This window comes from Antedon mediterranea, chromosome 4 (assembly GCF_964355755.1).
Source record: "Antedon mediterranea chromosome 4, ecAntMedi1.1, whole genome shotgun sequence".
NCBI classification, from domain to species: Eukaryota; Metazoa; Echinodermata; class Crinoidea; order Comatulida; family Antedonidae; genus Antedon; species Antedon mediterranea.
Genome location: NC_092673.1, coordinates 17380374 through 17400649, shown reverse-complemented (window position 1 = coordinate 17400649; position 20276 = coordinate 17380374). Strand labels below are relative to the sequence as shown.

Here is a 20276-nt window from a genome sequence, read left to right as displayed (position 1 = left end):
TTTGTGATAACATTTTGGAAAGTTTAATTATCTAAGCTGATATTGTGTGAACAATAAGCAACAAACAGGATTAATGTATAATGTCTACCTGAAAAAGAAATGAATGGAATAGATTTGGAGAAAGTCAAAGAAAAACTTTATTTATTTATTTATTTTAAGGTTGCCTGATAAATATAGATTTTAATCAATTTAGATTACACCCTACATAAACAACTACAATCACTTAGCATAGAATGGTAATAAAGATTTCTAGTCTATTTTAATATTGTATACAAAAACTCCTGGCTAAATATCAACAATAATATATTTTTTTGCTGTAGAGTGTTGCTCTAGTGCCTTGATAGTTACCTTGACATTCACCTGTGTCAGACGAAAGACCTGCACCTGAAGACACACCTGCACCAGAAGACACACCTGCACCAGAAGACACACCTGCACCAGAAGACACACCTGCACCAGAAGACACACCTGCACCAGAAGATGCGCCTGCACCAGAAGATGCGCCTGCACCAGAAGACATACCTATACCAGAAGACATATATACTTAAGACTTATTTAGAATAAATCTAATTATGTAGACTACTTGTTGACTTCTTGTTTGTTTTTTTTCATTCTGCGTAGGTGGATGCTTCCGTGAAAGGTCAAGGTCACAACCTACTATAAATGTTTTCTTTATATATCCTGCCAGGCCACACTTTTAAACTGAAATTTGGCCAAAATTATCCATCATAATGTAATTCAATTTTGAACAGGCAGGGTCAAATGTCAAAATTTACAAAAAAATTATTAAAAAAAAAAGAAATGATTAAAAAAGACTCCCTTCTTCAGCCCAATTTGAGGCAGGATTTCAACCATGGAAAATTCACATTAATTTGTTATGCAGTGCAATTAGGCCAAATTACCTTACTGAAAAAAACAAACCACTTTTCTCAGGGAGAGATTTTAATGTGTAGGAAAATTATATTGTAGGTGGAGTTTTGCATTCTCTAGTTTCAGTAAGTTATTAATGGGATAGGCAGAAGTCACATAATCTAAACTCTAAGTTTATGAAGTGTCCGGGTGCATTAATTGGCATGGAGGTGGTGATGGGTACGCTGTCAACCTGTGGCTTTCTTATACAACTTAATGATCCTCTTGCAATAGTAAAGATCTGAATCAGCCCCAGAGTCGGTCTTTTGACCCTCAAATGGTATGCTGGGCTTTGTAGGAATTGAGAGGCATTCACAAATTTAAAATGCAGATTATTATTATGTTCCAAAGGTTTGGGTCAATCTGATTGATAGGGATAATAGCATGGAATACACACATACGTTTCAGTTCAGCTCATTTTCCATTGGACTCATTGAGCATATTATTGTTATTTTACTAACTTGTCATTCAATTCAGCTGAATTGCCATTTAACCGAATGTTGGTTGATATCCTTAATCCACTATAATAGCAGACAGACAGAAAGGGACATCATAATAATTTGAATCTGCCTAAAATGTTTAATTTGTTACAGTACTTTTACTTGATTGTAGTGTACTACAGTATGTACTATATGTTTTAACAATGAACCATGATGATGAACTAAAACAAATAAACCAACCAACCAACCATCAATGAAAATCTTCCTAGCTTTTGTCATTCCATTTTGTTCTAAAACTTTAAGAAACTCAACCAACTTTGTGAAATCCTTATCAATGATCCCTCTATGTTCAAAGTCCATAATCATACTCCAGCTGTCTTGATATGTCTTTACCAATATATTGTTAAATAACCTGGCAAGTTTTGATACTTCATCCTTCGTAAGTTCCACTCCCAGTTGATAAACCTTCTGTCTGAAAGGTGTCAACATTGATACTACATGATCCTTAATATCTTCAGAAGGTTGATTCTCAACGTTTGACTGGAAGCCAAATTGCTTGGTTACTGTTATTGTGTCATATAGAATAGTAAGGTTTGATGGACTCAAACTTCCTGAGGCTCTTAAATCCTGTAGCAGATCCCAAACACTACTAGCTCTTTCCACCTCTACATTCGATTTTGAAAGATGGTCTTTGTATAAAACTTTCAATATTTTGAGATATCCAAGTCCATCAAACCATGCTGCTGTATCAGTTAACAGTTGCAGGAATTCATTCTCTGAGATTTCTGGAATGAAAAAATGAGTATGATACCATCAATATAAGTACACACAAAAAAGTTTGAAATAATGAGAGAGAGGGAGTTCTTCTTAAAGAAATTAGTAGAGTAATAGTATTACCCAAATATTATTTATATTAAATTTAACATACCTTGATTTGAACCGGATGTCCCAACATCATCCGCTGTAACAAATGAAATAATGATAAAACAATAATTCATTCAATACTATATGCTAGGATGCAAGCTATGACAGATCATGTTATCACAAATGTAACTGTTGTTTTATAGGCAACAATTTACTTTTGTGAACACCACATTTAGCAGGTATTGTCACTGCAGAGTGACATTATTGCTATTATATATTGATTCTGATAGTACTACTACTGGTAAGAGGAATGAAGATATCACAGCTAATAGCAGCATGTTGTAACAATGTATAGATTATCAATAATGATTCTACTAGTACTACTACTGGTAAGAGGAATGAAGATATCACAGCTAATAGCAGCATGTTATAACAATGTATAGATTATCAATAATGATTCTGATAGTACTACTACTGGTAAGAGGAATGAAGATATCACAGCTAATAGCAGCATGTTGTAACAATGTATAGATTATCAATAATGATTCTGATAGTACTACTACTGGTAAGAGGAATGAAGATATCACAGCTAATAGCAGCATGTTGTAAAAATGTATAGATTATCAATAATGATTCTGATAGTACTACTACTGGTAAGAGGAATGAAGATATCACAGCTAATAGCAGCATGTTGTAACAATGTATAGATTATCAATAATGATTCTGATAGTACTACTACTGGTAAGAGGAATGAAGATATCACAGCTAATAGTAGCATGTTGTAACAATGTATAGATTATCAATAATGATTCTGATAGTACTACTACTGGTAAGAGAAATGAAGATATCACAGCTAATAGTAGCATGTTGTAAAAATGTATAGATTATCAATAATGATTCTGATAGTACTACTACTGGTAAGAGGAATGAAGATATCACAGCTAATAGCAGCATGTTGTAACAATGTATAGATTATCAATAATGATTCTGATAGTACTACTACTGGTAAGAGGAATGAAGATATCACAGCTAATAGCAGCATGTTGTAACAATGTATAGATTATCAATAATGATTCTGATAGTACTACTACTGGTAAGAGGAATGAAGATATCACAGCTAATAGCAGCATGTTGTAACAATGTATAGATTATCAATAATGATTCTACTAGTACTACTATTGGTAAGAGGAATGAAGATATCACAGCTAATAGCAGCATGTTGTAACAATGTATAGATTATCAATAATGATTCTACTAGTACTACTATTGGTAAGAGGAATGAAGATATCACAGCTAATAGCAGCATGTTGTAACAATGTATAGATTATCAATAATGATTCTGATAGTACTACTACTGGTAAGAGGAATGAAGATATCACAGCTAATAGCAGCATGTTGTAACAATGTATAGATTATCAATAATGATTCTGATAGTACTACTACTGGTAAGAGGAATGAAGATATCACAGCTAATAGCAGCATGTTATAACAATGTATAGATTATCAATAATGATTCTGATAGTACTACTACTGGTAAGAGGAATGAAGATATCACAGCTAATAGCAGCATGTTGTAACAATGTATAGATTATCAATAATGATTCTGATAGTACTACTACTGGTAAGAGGAATGAAGATATCACAGCTAATAGCAGCATGTTATAACAATGTATAGATTATCAATAATGATTCTGATAGTACTACTACTGGTAAGAGGAATGAAGATATCACAGCTAATAGCAGCATGTTGTAACAATGTATAGATTATCAATAATGATTCTGATAGTAGTACTACTGGTAAGAGGAATGAAGATATCACAGTTAATAGCAGCATATTGTAACAATGTATAGATTATCAACAATGATTATGTTGTACTACTACTGGTAAGAGGAATGAAGATATCACAGTTAATAGCAGCATATTGTAACAATGTATAGATTATCAACAATGATTATGTTGTACTACTACTGGTAAGAGGAATGAAGATATCACAGTTAATAGCAGCATATTGTAACAATGTATAGATTATCAACAATGATTATGTTGTACTACTACTGGTAAGAGGAATGAAGATATCACAGTTAATAGCAGCATATTGTAACAATGTATAGATTATCAACAATGATTATGTTGTACTACTACTGGAAGAGTATTATCAAATATGTCTATTTTCAAATAAGGTACAGTATCCTCTTTTTCTATTCTATAATTATTTAAACATGTCACTTTTTTGCAGAAATAGGTCACAAATTGTTTATAGAACAGAAATAGCCTTTTGTTTTTCAGTTTCCTGTGCTCTAGGGATGAGTGAGAGTCCTTCATGAAGAAAGTAGTGTATTAATGAAAATGTACTTAATAAAAATAAATAAATTTAATGACTCTTACCTCCAAACAGCCGCTTGTAACATGTGACATCCATCGTAACAGACTTGCCAGTTTCTGTGCATGTAAACTTCCTGCATTGGAAATCTTTAAGAATTTGAAAATGCTTTTTGTCTAATTGATCACTACACCGACAAGGAATGCATCTCTTGAATGGAATCCCTCTTCTACCACCATCTTTAGATTGCTCGAATGACTTCTCAACTGTTGACAAAACCTAAAGATATAAATTTAATGTTGATTTGAATTTAATACATATCATATCAACAAATATGAAAGCATCAATGATGCAGTAGCTTACAAAGTTAGACATTTTATGTAATGTGAGGCAGGCAATGTTTTTAGATTTATGGTGTAAATCTGAAAACTTGATTGGGAATAAATCTTTTAATAGGCAGATACATATTAAAATTACTTACAATTCAATTACAAAAATAAAAGAGAACATGGATGTAATTTGTTTACGCTGTTTACGGTTCTACTCCGTGTCCAAAGTTGGATCACTGCCTTTTTAAATGACCTAGCTTCCCGGACCTAACATTCGTCACTGATTTACGATGGATAAATTTAATAAAAAATAGGTGTGTTATAAAATAAATAATGAATGTTTTGTATTCGTTGAATGGAGAGAATATGTTATTCATTGACTGCTCTATTTTCGGCTCTGCTTTGTTAAAAATAGTGCAGTCAATCTTTCAACTCATAAAATATTCTTACCATCCATCTCATAAACATTCATTATTATACTATACAATGCAATGTTGGAAAGTAATATGTAATTGGTTTTTAAAATCAGTATACATTGTAAATATACAGACATTTTCAGACATCAAGCAAACCTGACAAAAAATTTAGGAGAAAACTTTCTACGTGTATTTTCATAACTACCTTCAAATAGATAGATAACGTAACTGGTATAGATACATACCAATTTACATGCTTCAGCTGAAGGCGCCTCATTACTCGTTTCATCAAAAGAATCTGTTCTTTTAATAGCCATCTAGAAAGTAAAAATAGATGTAATGTTTTGTTATCAGAATTTAGTTTTAGTTTTATATGCATTTAAAGTAGATTCTGACATGACAGATTAGGGAAAGACTAAGCAACAATATTTAACTTTCATAATTTAGTGATATTTATTGAACATTAGAGATTAGATATTACCTTTAACAAGAACTTTCGCTCATCATTCTTAGTAATAAATTTGTCAAGAGACAAAGTCACATGATGATTTTCGTCGAGGTAAAGTTCTGCATAATTACATGCGAGTATTGGGTTAACTCCTTCCTTTTGAAATTTGTTAAGGAATTCAATAATTAAATACGGAAACAACACGTCTGGCAGATATCCCTCAAAGTCATAATAGATAGGCCTGCTGATAGATTGTGAATCATCAGGTAATTGTCTCACTTTACTTGTCTTGATAGCAAGTCGCAGTGGCACAAAAAAGGATCGTTTTCCAACTGATTTCTGAAATTGTTAATTTGTAACAATGCCATTTAAACTATTTTAAGCAAACTAAAGATACTCTGTCATGTAGACATTTTCATTAGAAAGTTTATTCAAACTTTGTCTGAACATTAAACATCCAAACTATTAAAATAATACTTTTTATCCCAAATCTTACATGCATAAAATGAAAGATTAAAGAAACAAAACCTACTGTAGATGTACTTGCCACATCTTGGCTGCTGGTTGTCTCCCTCTCACAAATAAAACCTAATTGAATCATCAGTGCTACAAGGAACTCAAAATTCTTTCCGTTGTCAACTTTACTATCTTTCCATAATTTTCGCAACAAGTCTTCTTCCAGTATGCCTTTGTCCAGCTTATCAAAAGATTCTCTAAATTTAGCAGACTAAAAAAACACCAACTATCAACCATGCATCGTATTTTGTGTTTATAACAGTTGTGAGGATGACGGATATAGATACAGTAAGCATTTAGAAGAATATAGATGAACCATGTGTTGGTATAATACAGTATTGTGGTTTAACCCTTTCACTGTGCATAACATTGAGAGACAGGTGATTTTTAATTAATTGCAAAAACATACTAAATGAGATAATTTTGTAAATACTTTTGTGGTGGGTAAAAGGTTGGTCTACGGTTTGGAGTAAAAAAATGGTAATTTGCATACTAATGACATCATTACAGAAGACAATATTAAAAAATATAGAGGTCGCTTGTAGTGCAGGAAAATAGTTTTATACCGTACCCGGTAATGATGGTTATATGAAGTTCGACGACATGTTTATACCCGGTAATACCGGGTACACGCAGTGAAAGGGTTAAACTGTGAAATTACTCCAAGTTAGTTTGCTTTTCTAGTGCTTCAATTATAATAGATTGAAAGCAGAATATTAAAAGTGAACTAATTAAAACTTGTAAAAAAATTACAGTAAATTACAAATGATGCCTTACGGCATACTTTTATTTTATCTATAGAAAATGTTAAGCATCTCTATCAAATATTATCAATGACAAATTCTTTGCTAAGGAATAATAAATTACACAGAACAGTAATTATACTACTTTAACATGTTTTTACAATGCAAGACATTACATGAGTCTACTTACGGGATATTTTGGGGGAACCACAGTTACAAATTGGGTGACAATTTCAACCAGCCTCATCGGATCAAGCACGACTTTATCTCTTAATAATTTGTTGTCAGGCATGTAAACAATTTCACCAAGATCGTACAAGAAGTTAAGCAGGACTGATTTGTTTTTTTCTTCAACAATACCATTCTTACTTGTCAGAATTTTGATCTAAAAGAAATAATAATTAGTATTATTCAGAATTAAATAAAAAATGTGGGTATTACATGAAAAAATAGTTTGAAATATTCAATTTCAATGGCTAATTACCTCAGTATTTTCAAACACACAATTTATAAATAAAACAATGGCAGCAAATATCTGAGATGAAAATTTGATTTTGGATATTGTAATCTAAATTGGCTAGTCTATGGACATTTTTTAATTAAAGGGTACTTATATTTAGAAACGTAAATTTTTTTTTTTAGATACTTGATAGATACTTGCGCCTTAATATTTCGAAAAATGTAAACAAAACAAATACCATTTACCTCTTTTAAAGGACACAAAGAAAAGGAGGGCTGTTTTTTTCCTCTTAGATCTTGTAGATCACATCGAAAACGCATCCACTTTAAAGGAAAAGGCTTTTCTAAAGCTTTCATAAGTGTATCAATAACTTGTTTGAGATCACTAAAGCTCTTATCTGTAGTTGGTTGACTGTTTTCAATGGCAAAATATTTGTGGTAGACATGATTTCCATATGGTTTTGTTTTAAGCACATCTTGAATAATTTTAAACGCCTTTTCTGCCTGTTTGTATATAATTTTAATAACAGTTTACGCATAATAAGAATGTGTCAATTTGGTAAATTATTTAAAGTAATATTTAAAAACAGTTACAACTGCAATGTATCTTTGGTTGTGGCTATTTATAATAATATAGAAACAAAAGAAGTATTAACCTCATCATTTTGCTGTTCTTCAGTCCAGCCAAGCTTCCCCTTATGTGTACCCACAATAAGGATAGTTGGTTTGTCAACTTCATTCTCCTCATCCTCTTCCACAATACGACTATGAGAATAAACTGACAGGATGTAAGATAATATGAACTGGAGATTGGTCCAATGATGTTGACATGTTCTCTGAAAAAAAAATTATAAGAACACTTTAAAACATCTTAAAGTTAAACTTGAAATGGTTAGTTTAAAAAAAAATGTTCATTACTACATCTTATCTGGAAGGTATGAAATAAAATCTTTTATAATAGTCAAACTGTTTTTGTTTTTATAAATTAGAAGACTTGTTCAATCACAATACCTTACTGCCGCCATGCTCTAGAAATACTTACTCCAGTAGAATTAATGAAAGTAGCAAGATCATCCAAGGGTTTACTGAGATCAAACACTACAATGTAAAGTGATCGTGATGTCATGAAGATCTGCAAAAATTATTTTTTTATTTAAATATTGGCTGATTAATATTCGTTAATATTATTTGAATTTGTAGGTGGACCCTAATATAAATAAAAAATATCTAAAATCTATTTCTGTTACTCCTTTTATCAGAGCAATTCTCTATAACAAATTCATATAATATTGTGGCTACAATCAGTGATGATAGAAAACAAAAATAAGAACTAAGAGTTACTGAAAATACTTGATTTGTTTTGTTGGAATATAGGCATGGAAAATGTTTAATATTAACAATAAGCAGTTACCATGGAAAGAAATTTGTGATTACTGAATAGGCAAGAAAGGCATACCATACCTTAGCCATACAGTTATGTTAGTAACATTTCCTTTTAACTGGCTGATGTGGAGTTTAATGTTTTTGAAGTAAAGATCTTACCCAGATCTTATTCAATAAAATATCAATGTTCTGTTCTACTACATATTTTGAAATTAAGGGTAGGTTCAGACACATGGAGAAATGCTTTCGTATCGCAAGCAAGGTCATATTATACTTAGCAATTGGTTAGATGATTTTCCCCACTCTGTCATAATTTGTATTTAAGTAATTCTTGGGTGGGACTCGAATCCACGACCTCCACATCACTAGCCTGGCATTCATTCATACCTCTAGACGTAAAGCTACTTCACAGTAGTTAGAAACAGCAAAGTGTTTTGAATTGATTAACGCTTTCGTTACAAACTGAAGTGAAACAGATTTAGCCAACATCTGGCATGCAAGAGTAAATTTGATTGGTTGGAGGTCAGAATCATTGATCGTATCATAAGCATCTGTACACTAATCTTGGACCTTCAGAACGAACGAACGAAAGGTCAGTGTCATAAAGAGGTGGCTTTGACTAATCTTTTAGTGGTTCAGACATGAAGTTGTACGCCACGTACGATACGAAAGCATAATTCCATAGGTTTGAATCAGCCTTACACGATGTATACCATGGTATATCAATTGTCCCCCATGGTCCCAGATGTTGAATGTTTCTTCCAAAGTCTCCTTATTTTGCACAATATCCTGAATTACATCTTTAACTAACTGTTTATCTATATCAATTGGAATAGCTTCAGCTGCTGTAGCAGTACCTGTAGTGGAAACAAATTTTGTTGGTTATCATAAACACAAGTAAAATTCAAGCATGCTTATTTTGGCATCTGGCCACCCCCAGCCAAAACAGGACAGTTAGGGGAAGACAACGGACATCCTGTGTTCGCTAGAATGTAAAATCATATACAGGCGACATAGCTGTTTTATTAGTTACATACCCTTGTGCAAAGACGACAACCGGCAGTATCTCTCTCCCTCCCCTGCCTCGCAGCGCATGGCCCTTCTGAATCGCTTGGCTCTGGTGATACAGCATAGCCTTCCTAGCTAGAGGTCTCGCATTCAAACACCGCACAAAATGTATTGCTTTTAACGTTAAACCATTAAATTAAGTTCAAATATTATTTAGAGTTTTAAAAATTCCATGTTTAAGTGTAATTTGAACTGTATATTTAAGGTTATATGTACATTATTTCTAGTCATTCTCCGTAAACGGGAAAATGGCAACTTTATTGTCCACAAAAAGTTATAAATTATTCATTAGCATTCTGTGGCTTCCCGTCCTGTTCCGTAAAGTCCCTAATGACTATTTTTCAAGGTCTTACAGAATCGGCTGGTCAACTCTAGAACACATTTTTTGTTGAATATGCCATTTTAATGTCACATAATAGTTATTCACTTTGACAAAAAATTGACTGTCAACATAATTGTTAAATATAAATATGATCACATAAAAACTATATTACATAGTAATAGTTTAGTTACTTTAAATTGGAAAATAAATTTTTTTTAAACACAATCTAATTGATTATTTCAAATAGCGATGATATATGAATATGACTCATACTTTTAGGACTTATTTATTCATTATTGACAACGATATCAACAAAATTAGAAAGGGAGTTACACACCATTATTTCTGTAATCATCATTGTTCTCGTCATCATTTCTGTAATCATCATTTTTGTAATTGGAATCATATGTAAGTGGTTTATCATCATGACACTTGAAATAAAAAAAGAGTAAACGGATATAAAAGATTTAAATGTTTATCAAAACTTAAATAATCTACGTTTAACAGAAGAAAACTTTCAAAACCAAATTATAAAAGAATTGAACAAAAAAAAAATGTTTTTTTGGATAATTAAAACTGCTGCTCATAGAGTCATATGTCTCATTGGTTCATTTACAAAAGAAGCTTAAACGACTGGTTTGTATTAGTAGAACATCCATGTGGATACTATTTTATTCATTTTATGTTTCAATTACACTATAGTGACTTACGTTTACAGTTTTCCTTTCTCTCAATTTATTCTTGACCATTTTTGTATACTGTTTTGAAGGATTACCTGTAGAGAAAAAAATATATAGATACGTGACTATACCCTGAACTATCAACTCATTTCATAATTCGGTTGAACAAATTGTCCTAAATTGGAATTCATTCTACTAGTACTATTTAAGGTAATTTAGTATGTGGTTAGATTGCTTTGCTAGTCGTAAGGATTCAAATCAATTTTGATACTGTTTTGAAGGAATTACCTGTAGAGAAAAAAATATATAGATATGTGACTATACCCTGAACTATCAACTCATTTCATAATGCGGTTGAACAAATTGTCCTAAATTGGAATTCATTCTACTAGTACTATTTAAGGTAATTTAGTATGTGGTTAGATTGCTTTGCTAGTCGTAAGGATTCAAATCAATTTTGATACTGTTTTGAAGGATTACCTGTAGAGAAAAAAATATATAGATATGTGACTATACCCTGAACTATCAACTCATTTCATAATTCGGTTGAACAAATTGTCCTAAATTGGAATTCATTCTACTAGTACTATTTAAGGTAATGTAGTATGTGGCTAGATTGCTTTGCTAGTCGTAAGGATTCAAATCAATTTTGATACTGTTTTGAAGGATTACCTGTAGAGAAAAAAATATATAGATACATTACTATACCCTGAACTATCAACTCATTTCATAATGTGGTTGAACAAATTGTATACTTAATTAAACAGCAGTCATCAAATTTAATTTTAAACTCATTTGTATATATGCTGAACAATACAGGAGAAAGGACGCATCTTGGCGACTCATTGCCAGTTGATAGAAGATGCCGATTGTGCATTTTTACCTAACATATGCATATTATAAACTTGTTTATGAATCCTTTGCCTATTAATAAACTATTTAAAGTTACAATTAGTTATATTAATCTGGTTTTTTTTTGTGGGTGAAAAAGAGTCGTAGAAAGGCCTGGCAAAATTACAACATTCTTTACCCCATTTATTGATAAAATATGCTTAGTATACATGCATCAAGTCTAAAATTCAAAGCTCGTTCTAACTCATTACCACTCGAAGGAAGAAAGGAAGCTTGGTCACCACAAAATTTAGGATCATGTTTGTTATGTAATTGTGGTGAAAAAGAAACAATTTATCATTTTGTATTCAATTGTACTAGATTAATAAATATTAGAAACTCAATATTTAAACAACTTAAAGAAGATCTATACCACAATGATTTGCATAAAATATGGGACTTATTCACGTCAAGCTCACCTGAACTTAAATATCACCTTTTTTTTGACGACCTAGAAATTCATGAAGAATATCAAATCCAATGTATAACCAATATTAACTATTTTAGCAAGTAACCTCTTTGGACAAATATTGTAACAACTGCATGGAAAGAACGCAACAAAATTTATAATATCCTTCCATAACACAATCTTTTACTTTTCACTCAAATGTATTGAATGTATTTTTATAACCTAATGTTTATATACTTTTTAATGTAACAATATTTTATAATGTTTGTATTTGATTGTGTATTAAGATAAGTCCATATTAATTTTTTGTTGTTGCACATCTCTTGAGAATTGTGCCTCTGTTATAAAAGAGAAACAATAAAGTTATTATTATTACATAGGTCAATAAGAATTGCAACTCATGAAAGGCAGTTTGGGTAAAATATTTTAACAGGACCACCAAAAAATTACTTATAGCGGAAACAGGCTAAAATACAGTATTTTATCTACTACAGTATATTATTTTATATCATATTTTTTATAGCGTATTTGAGGATATGAGACTGTTTGTGTTTATTATAATGGAGATAAATGACAACAGTGCTAAATGTATTCATGTTTACCACTATCAGCTTTAGCCTCATTCCATGTTTTGCTTGCTGTCCTTATAACTTCTATGCCATCTGTAATGTTATGGTCTTTCTCAAATCTGAAAGTAAATAGAGTAATTGAAAACCAATAAAGAACAATAAATAAATAAATATACATACTTATAATAATAATGTAATAATCAAAACATTTCTAACCTTTATTTATGATTTATAAATACAAAAACTGATTGATTAGTTAATTCAATCAATTTAAGATGGTTGATATATTTTAATAAATTGTATTCAGTTATTGCTATTTAATTGCGCTGCAATATCAATAAAATTAAAATAACATTTTTATCTTTTTTCAATGTAAAAAACACTCCCGTATAGAACGCTGTTTACGTAACTATGATTCGTGTATATGTGAATAAAATGCATTGGATAAATTTGCGTTGAGTGATACAAATTTTGTCGAGATTTGAATGAAATGTAAAAACTATTGGCGGCATATGTCATCCTCTCAATCTCTGCTGGGTCAACCCCACAAGGTTAACAAAGCATTGGTACTGGACCTCTCCTCTCCATATGTCTCATTCACATTATCATAACTTTGTGTTTTATTTATTTTCTTAAAACGGACATAAAAACGACAAACCCCAGGGCTATAACCTCACCGTAAGAACAAAATAATAATATTATATGCCTATTATGTTTGTATATATGAATTATATTATGCTATGCCTGACTTAAAAGGGCATAGGCCTTGGAGGGCTAGCCTTGATAGTGGATCCTCATAAACAAGCCCTACCAAGTAGCCATTGTAGCATAGGCCTAATTGTTAGAAATTGGTTGGGCAATCCGATCTAACTACTGTATTAATGGTAATGATTATTAAGCATCTGTTCATCACTTTTCATCAGCATATTTTTTACTCAATTCATTTCATGGACATCGTGACAAAATTCATATCATCGATGCAATTCCTTCACATCGCAAATCAAAATTTGTATCATCGATTTACTTCTTTCACATTGCGACAAAAATTGTATCATCAATCCTAAAAATAGTGAAATGAAGGGCTGAGCTCAATTTGATGTCTTATCTTTTGCATTACAATTTACCGGATCTGCCCCTGTGCCCCTGCTGCATTCCATACTCCCACTCATTGTACATCAAACAGGCCTGAAATGATGGAAAGTTTATATTGTCAATTTCACTGTCTTAAACTATGTATTACTTTTTTCCAAGACAGGCATTAATGAGGCAAGTTTTCCCCACACCTTCCTGTCCAATCACTTTAAGCATTCCAAGATTGATTTTGACAGATCCCTCAGTCAATGCTTCATTATATGCTTCCTTAACATCTGTACCATGAGCAGTAATAGCAGATGGAATATACTCTTCTACTGACTATAAGAAAATTAAAAGTACCTCTTTTTTAAAGCAGCTTATCCATTCATTATTATACTCTTTTGTTTCATTTATTATGAATCTATATATAAATTATGCTTAATTGTGACATAGGCAAGCACAATGGAAAACTTCAAAGACAAATCTCCGCCTTGGATACCTACCTCCCGAAACGTTAATAACATTAGTTCTCACTATTACGATATTGTTCCATATTTATATCTTAGGAAGATATTATAAAGGATTTTAAAACAAAATTATTGATTTCATCGGTAGATTTTCAACCGTACGCGGTAGAAGTAATTTCCGGGTTCACGTTGTCATCACCTTGCAACTTCCTGGTTTCAACTAAGTTGGCCGTTGGTGGCGATAGCCATTTTAGTTTTTTGTTTATTTTTGGACTGGACCACGCGTGTGGAGGTACAGTAGCATAATAAAAATTATACTGCAAATTATTAAAGATCAAATCAAATATATTCATAAACAATCGGAGTATATTGTGGGGAATAGTATACCGTATATTTCAGTGTATAAGTCGCACCTGTGTATAAGACGCACTCCCTAACTGAGAGTAAAATATCAGTATTTTTTTATCGTTGATGTATAAGACGCACTTTATATTTCATCAAAACAATGTTTTTCACGCTGCTGCTTTAGATCGCTACGTCCCAAGAGGATGACTCATTTAGGAGCTGAAAGCAAGCAGCAGTTATAGTACTAGAAGTACATGTCAAGAAGTACTTGTCACGAGATGACCATATAAACACAAAAAAACATTTTTATAAATAAATAACAAAAACAAGACAAGTACAGTACAATTACAGAGAAAATGATAAAAAAAATCAGAGCCAATCAGTTTGTATAAAGAAATATAATGTTCAAGGAGAGAAATACTATTTATGTGGACTGTCATCATAATAAGAATAAGAAGTGTTCAGAAGTTTTAAGTTTGACTAAGGGGATCTTAAGTAGGCAAGGATCACTTGCATTAGCTAGTAATTGCATTTTCAATACACAGGATTTGGGTGAACTAGATTTGACAAGTTTGTATTTCTCATTGGGAAAAAATCTCTAGTCCAGCTGGAGTGAAACGATACTGAATTTGATTGTAGGAAACATACCTCTTTAAAATCTTTAACCTCCATTGTAATAGCCAATTCCTCCATTGTAATAGCCAATTCCTCCATAGTTTCTAGTATATCTGGAATACTTGGCCTTTTCATTCTGTCCACCTCCCAGCAACTATGCAGCATATCCTTTAACTTAGTGGGTGTTCCTTCATCTAACTGGTACATACAGGGAACATTTTCGCCAGTGTAGCGTAGCAAAAAGCTATACAAAACAACCTTATTGCTACACATTTTGAAAATTGTGTAGCAAAAAATACAATACAAAACTATGTTTCTGGACTTAAAAATCAGTTTGATTAGCAATATTGCTAAACAAAATTTTTAAATGAAAATTTTCCCTGACATACCATCAACTTTCACCGAAAACTCTGGTTTTTGACAAGTCCACATTTCCCATATCACAACACTATAAGAGTATATGTCTGAACGCTTTGATACCTTTATTTTTGACCCATCGTATTTAAAAAAAGCCTCAAAACTTTCAGGAGCCATCCATGGAAGAGACCCAGTATATGTTGTTGTAACTGTTTTATCACTTATGCAGGAAATTCCAAAGTCACAAAGTTTAAAATTATGTTTATCAGTAATTAAAAAATTTGGCGATTTGATATCTCGATGAATTATATCAAGTTCATGAAGATACTGTATTGCAAGAGCACCTTGCTGGGTCCAGTTGAAAAATTGGTCATTCCCAAGAGGTTGCTGCTGTTCTCGTTTCTGGCCTAAATAATCATATAATGACCCATTTGCTACATATTCCATTACAATACAATCCATATGATCCTTCTTACTAACCCCTAGAATCTCTATTATGAACTTTCTACCAATGTGTTTTTTTTCTTCATCAGCTTTAATTTTTCGTAATGTAACAATTTCCATTTCTCGAAAATGGTTGAGACGTTTAATTGCAACTGGCACATCTTTTTTAGTTTTCCAAACCCCTTTCAACACACTGCACGTTGAACCACTTCCAATAAGTTCTCCAAATTCAATATCATTACATGGTATCTCTAAAATCTTAGGATATGGTTTTAACACTGTTTCATTACTTGCCATTATTGTTGCTCAAAGTGGAGATCTGCAAAGACAAATAAACAAATACATTATTTTATATGCAAGTTATCTTCATTGTTTTCTACTTTCTCTCTTCACCAGACTGTTCCTTCTTTGTTATACTTCCTTCAAATCGAATTCAATCAAAGAAAAAGGATTAGTGCTACCCGAAAGCTCTGCAATTCCTTTCTGGCTGTTTTAACCCATCGTTTTGATTTAGCTTTTTGCTCATATTTTTTTTGTATACACCATTGAGATCCAACCATTGATTGTGATGTTTTCAGTAATTTTCCCTTTCATTTAACAAAGTTCCAAATAACTGAATATACTTTACTCAAAATTCTCTCAATATCTCTTATCCTTATCTTTTATCACCAAACTGGTGTTGTACACTATAAAACAGAATGTTTGTATTATTGCATGTGCACTGTCCAGAATAACAGAAAAATATATCAGCATCTGACTTACTGAAATATGCCAAATGTGTGAGACTTATTTGAATTCAGTAAGGCATCTAATGGTCAACGTATTGCCCATTGCTTAAAAACTACAGATTATATTTTTATATTGTAATTAAATTTGTTCCTCTATCTCCTCCTAAACCGTCCATCCAATACTAGCAAAGTTCAAGCTGGGGCACCTTTTAATTCATTAAGCTATATTAGAACAGAAAATTTGTACAAAAAATGTGTTTTTAGGCCAATTTAGGCAAAAATGCTGCGTTCGGTAATTCTGGGCCATTTTCCTATGTCACAATTAGGTCACTCAAATCATTTGCAATATATCGAGAGCACATGCAGTCAGTGTAGCGGCAGTGCTACATGTTGTGCACCATTTCAAATGAACGGGTGGTCAGTTTCTACCTCATGCACATCGCGCCTGCCAAAGGAGAGATTGAGCACCCTTTTTCCATTTTTTCAAACACCAAATGCAGTGATAACACAAGGCTAGGTTATGTTTCTTACCAATTACTATTCCTAAGCTGCTATATAGGCAATAGCTGAATGCGGGATTATTTGGCCCAGGTGTAATGAGACAATTCGGCCCACTTTTAGGCCCACATAATGCTTGACTTTAAAGAGAGGCTTCTAATTCCATTAGCTTCCTGTGTAGGGTTATGATATGAAATATTGTAAAGTACATTATGCTAACATTATGTTTTGTTATTTGTAATTGTTTTTTTTATGGTATTTATTTTCGTGGTGTTTAGGAAGGAGGTACAAACAAGGAGGATAAATCATATTTACTTCTTTAATTTAGGCCTACACACTACCAGACACCACCAGAAAACATACATTGTTGTTCATCTTAAAGACAAATCACCAATCATTTTTACCACCACTATTCAGGTCATTCAACTGAACAACAACAGGCGACTGCAAGAATATTCAACCAGATTCAACTAAGTCACTGTTCTCCAATCAGAAATAATATTAACATACTTTCGAAGCTTTTACAAAACATTATTACCTGTATTATTAATCAATCAATACAATAATAAACATCTGTTATTTTAATATATTTACACAAACAAAACAAGAACAAAGATACAGATGTATATTAAAAATTAATATATTACTGAGATTCTGTTTTATTTTGTGACTGCATGTTTTTCAAACATTCATTTTACAGTGAGCACTAATGTTGCGATGATTCTGCAAATAGGTTATTGCTCTCTGTAGAGCGATAGCCTATTGTTATTGTCAAAAATTTCATATTTTCTGCTCATTTTTTGTGTCTCGCAGATCTAAAAAACGGCAAAAGCTGCGCACTTAGCCTGTACGTAGCTTTATAAACACCGTATTTTCACTTGATTATTGTTCTTTATACTTTTTATGATGCATTTTTTTTCATTTTTTATGCACTTTTTTTCATTTTTAATCAATTATGAATGTAAAATAAGGACACATGTGCACATCAAACTTTAAAGATCATGCGCTTGAAAATAGGTAATTTTATGCAAATTTGTGCAAAATTATACATATTTTGAATAGGATCAACGGTGACCCCAATTTTGTTTAACGTAATAATGTAAGCAGATATGTTGTAGATATGAATTAATGCAGAATATTTACCTCTCGGATGTTAGACGTCATCATATGGCCATCTGAATTTTAAAAATTGGATTATTATCTTTTTCAACACAGTTCATCACATTCAATAGAGCGCATATCGCGTAAAAGTCATCAAATTCAAACAATTAAATAAATGTACGTAAAATAAAACTAAACCGTCAACTAAACCGTTTACAATGCCAATACGTTGACCCTTATTGAACGGTTTTGATCAATGCTATGCTGTTTGTACCATCGTTGTGGTGCAGCCTACTGTATACTAAGCCTAATAAATAGCATGTGCATGTTATGCGTTGCGCGATAGCCTCGAGTTTAAATCTAGTTTGTATTTAAAGTTACTTGCTTTTAGAATTAAAACAAAATAGACACTGAAATATAAAGAATAGAGTATTCCTATTAACTTTATCTTCCTTCTAAAATGCTGTATAATGTACCTCTTCACACTATACATCCATTTATAGATTTGTGCATACTGCATTGTACTATATGACTGTAATCTCTTTGATTCCCACAACTTAAAACCATTGGACGGGTATCTGCTAGTGTATTGTATTATTACCGATTAGCTTTAACTCATGGAGCTGTTATTTTATAGGTCCATGTTTAAACCTTCATACAAAGAGCTCTACTAGCTTAAAAGTAAAATTACTATCAAGAAATGAAAAAATATATAACTCACACTAATGAATTCATAAATAATTGTAGGTTAACATAAAATGATATCATTTGTCTGGAAAAGAATCCTCCATCCACTACTACTACTAGTCTAGCAATGCGATTGTACAGCTCTACATCAATGGACGCTAACAGGTGTTTATTGTTATGCAAAGTACCAACACCCTCTATGCCACGTTATGTGCATCACCTGACTTCTTCAGTCAGTCTTGCATGACTAGCCTATTTAATGAGAATATGAACTGTGTTATTCAGTTTCTATACATTTCATATTAACCAAGAACAACCTTTTGTAAAGACAATGTTAACTAGAGCATATGAAATCATTTTACTACACAATTGGCATCTGGATATTGTCCAGTCAAGTTGGTTAAGTCAATAAGACTAAGAGAAGGCACACTGTGTGATATCATGGAGGAAAAGAAACAACGTAATCTTTTTTATTTCCTTCATTTGATATTATCAAATGTTTATATTCATGAATGAAGGTTCTTATGTTGTTGGTGTAGTAAACAACATTACAATTTTTCACAAATATTTCAGTGATACCCATCTAACCCATTTCTAATTCTGCTTTCCAACAAATCCTCTTATGGATGTGGGCACACCATTAAAATTAGGCGGATGATGGGCGATAGTGAAATATTTGTTGTTGACCAGTGTTATCCTTATTCTGAATTAATAAAATAATTTAACTAAATTATTAAAAATTGATATAATAACAAAAGTCTGTTCACTATATTATGCATGTTACCATTACCGTTTCTGAAACAATCAAAATGAAACTTACACCTAAATTCCCCATTAGTATGGAGTGTGCCCTTATATAAAATGTATCACCTTTAACAACCCATATGAACAAAAAAAACATGTACGGTATTTAATTTAATTTACTTTTTTGTATTAAATTCAGTCAATAAGCTTTATTTTGTTGTTGCTTAAATTTAAACATTAATTATTGTTGTTCTTAAGTTTACCAGGTTAAAATTTATTCAACAGGGGTCCACATGGTACACTGTACTGGATATATTGTCCCCCAACAGGGGTCCACATGGTACTGGATATATTGTCCCCCAACAGGGGTCCACATGGTACTGGATATATTGTCCCCCAACAGGGGTCCACATGGTACTGGATATATTGTCCCCCAACAGGGGTCCACA

The 20276-nt window shown here is 32.0% G+C and overlaps 2 protein-coding genes across 2 annotated transcripts; both read right to left on the bottom strand.

Annotated features, from left to right (window-relative positions):
* Positions 1-217: 217 nt before the first annotated feature.
* On the bottom strand, positions 218-8183 carry LOC140047626 (uncharacterized). Its single transcript, XM_072092662.1, has 10 exons — positions 8102-8183; positions 7692-7949; positions 7177-7371; positions 6260-6454; positions 5761-6066; positions 5525-5596; positions 4600-4813; positions 2278-2310; positions 1598-2134; positions 218-522 (listed from the first exon to the last, which is right to left on the bottom strand). The coding sequence occupies exons 2-10, from the start codon at positions 7800-7802 to the stop codon at positions 293-295; spliced, it is 1893 nt and encodes a 630-aa protein (XP_071948763.1). The 5' UTR covers positions 7803-7949; positions 8102-8183; the 3' UTR covers positions 218-292.
* A 7448-nt stretch (positions 8184-15631) lies between these two features.
* LOC140047625 (mitogen-activated protein kinase kinase kinase dlk-1-like) lies at positions 15632-16189 on the bottom strand. Its single transcript, XM_072092661.1, has one exon. It carries the CDS (start codon positions 16187-16189, stop codon positions 15632-15634), a length of 558 nt encoding a protein of 185 aa, XP_071948762.1.
* Between the last annotated feature and the right edge of the window lie 4087 nt (positions 16190-20276).

Bases quoted from the DNA above. Each gene is read 5' to 3' on its own strand.
- LOC140047625 (XM_072092661.1), bottom strand. From the start codon at position 16,189: ATGGAAATTGTTACATTACGAAAAATTAAAGCTGATGAAGAAAAAAAA.
- LOC140047626 (XM_072092662.1), bottom strand. From the start codon at position 7,802: ATGAAAGCTTTAGAAAAGCCTTTTCCTTTAAAGTGGATGCGTTTTCGA. The intron at 5,597-5,760 runs GTAATATCTAAT...TTTACTTTCTAG, and splicing joins AGCGAAAGTTCTTGTTAAAG to ATGGCTATTAAAAGAACAGA. The intron at 2,311-4,599 runs GTAAGAGTCATT...CATTTGTTACAG, and splicing joins TTACAAGCGGCTGTTTGGAG to CGGATGATGTTGGGACATCC.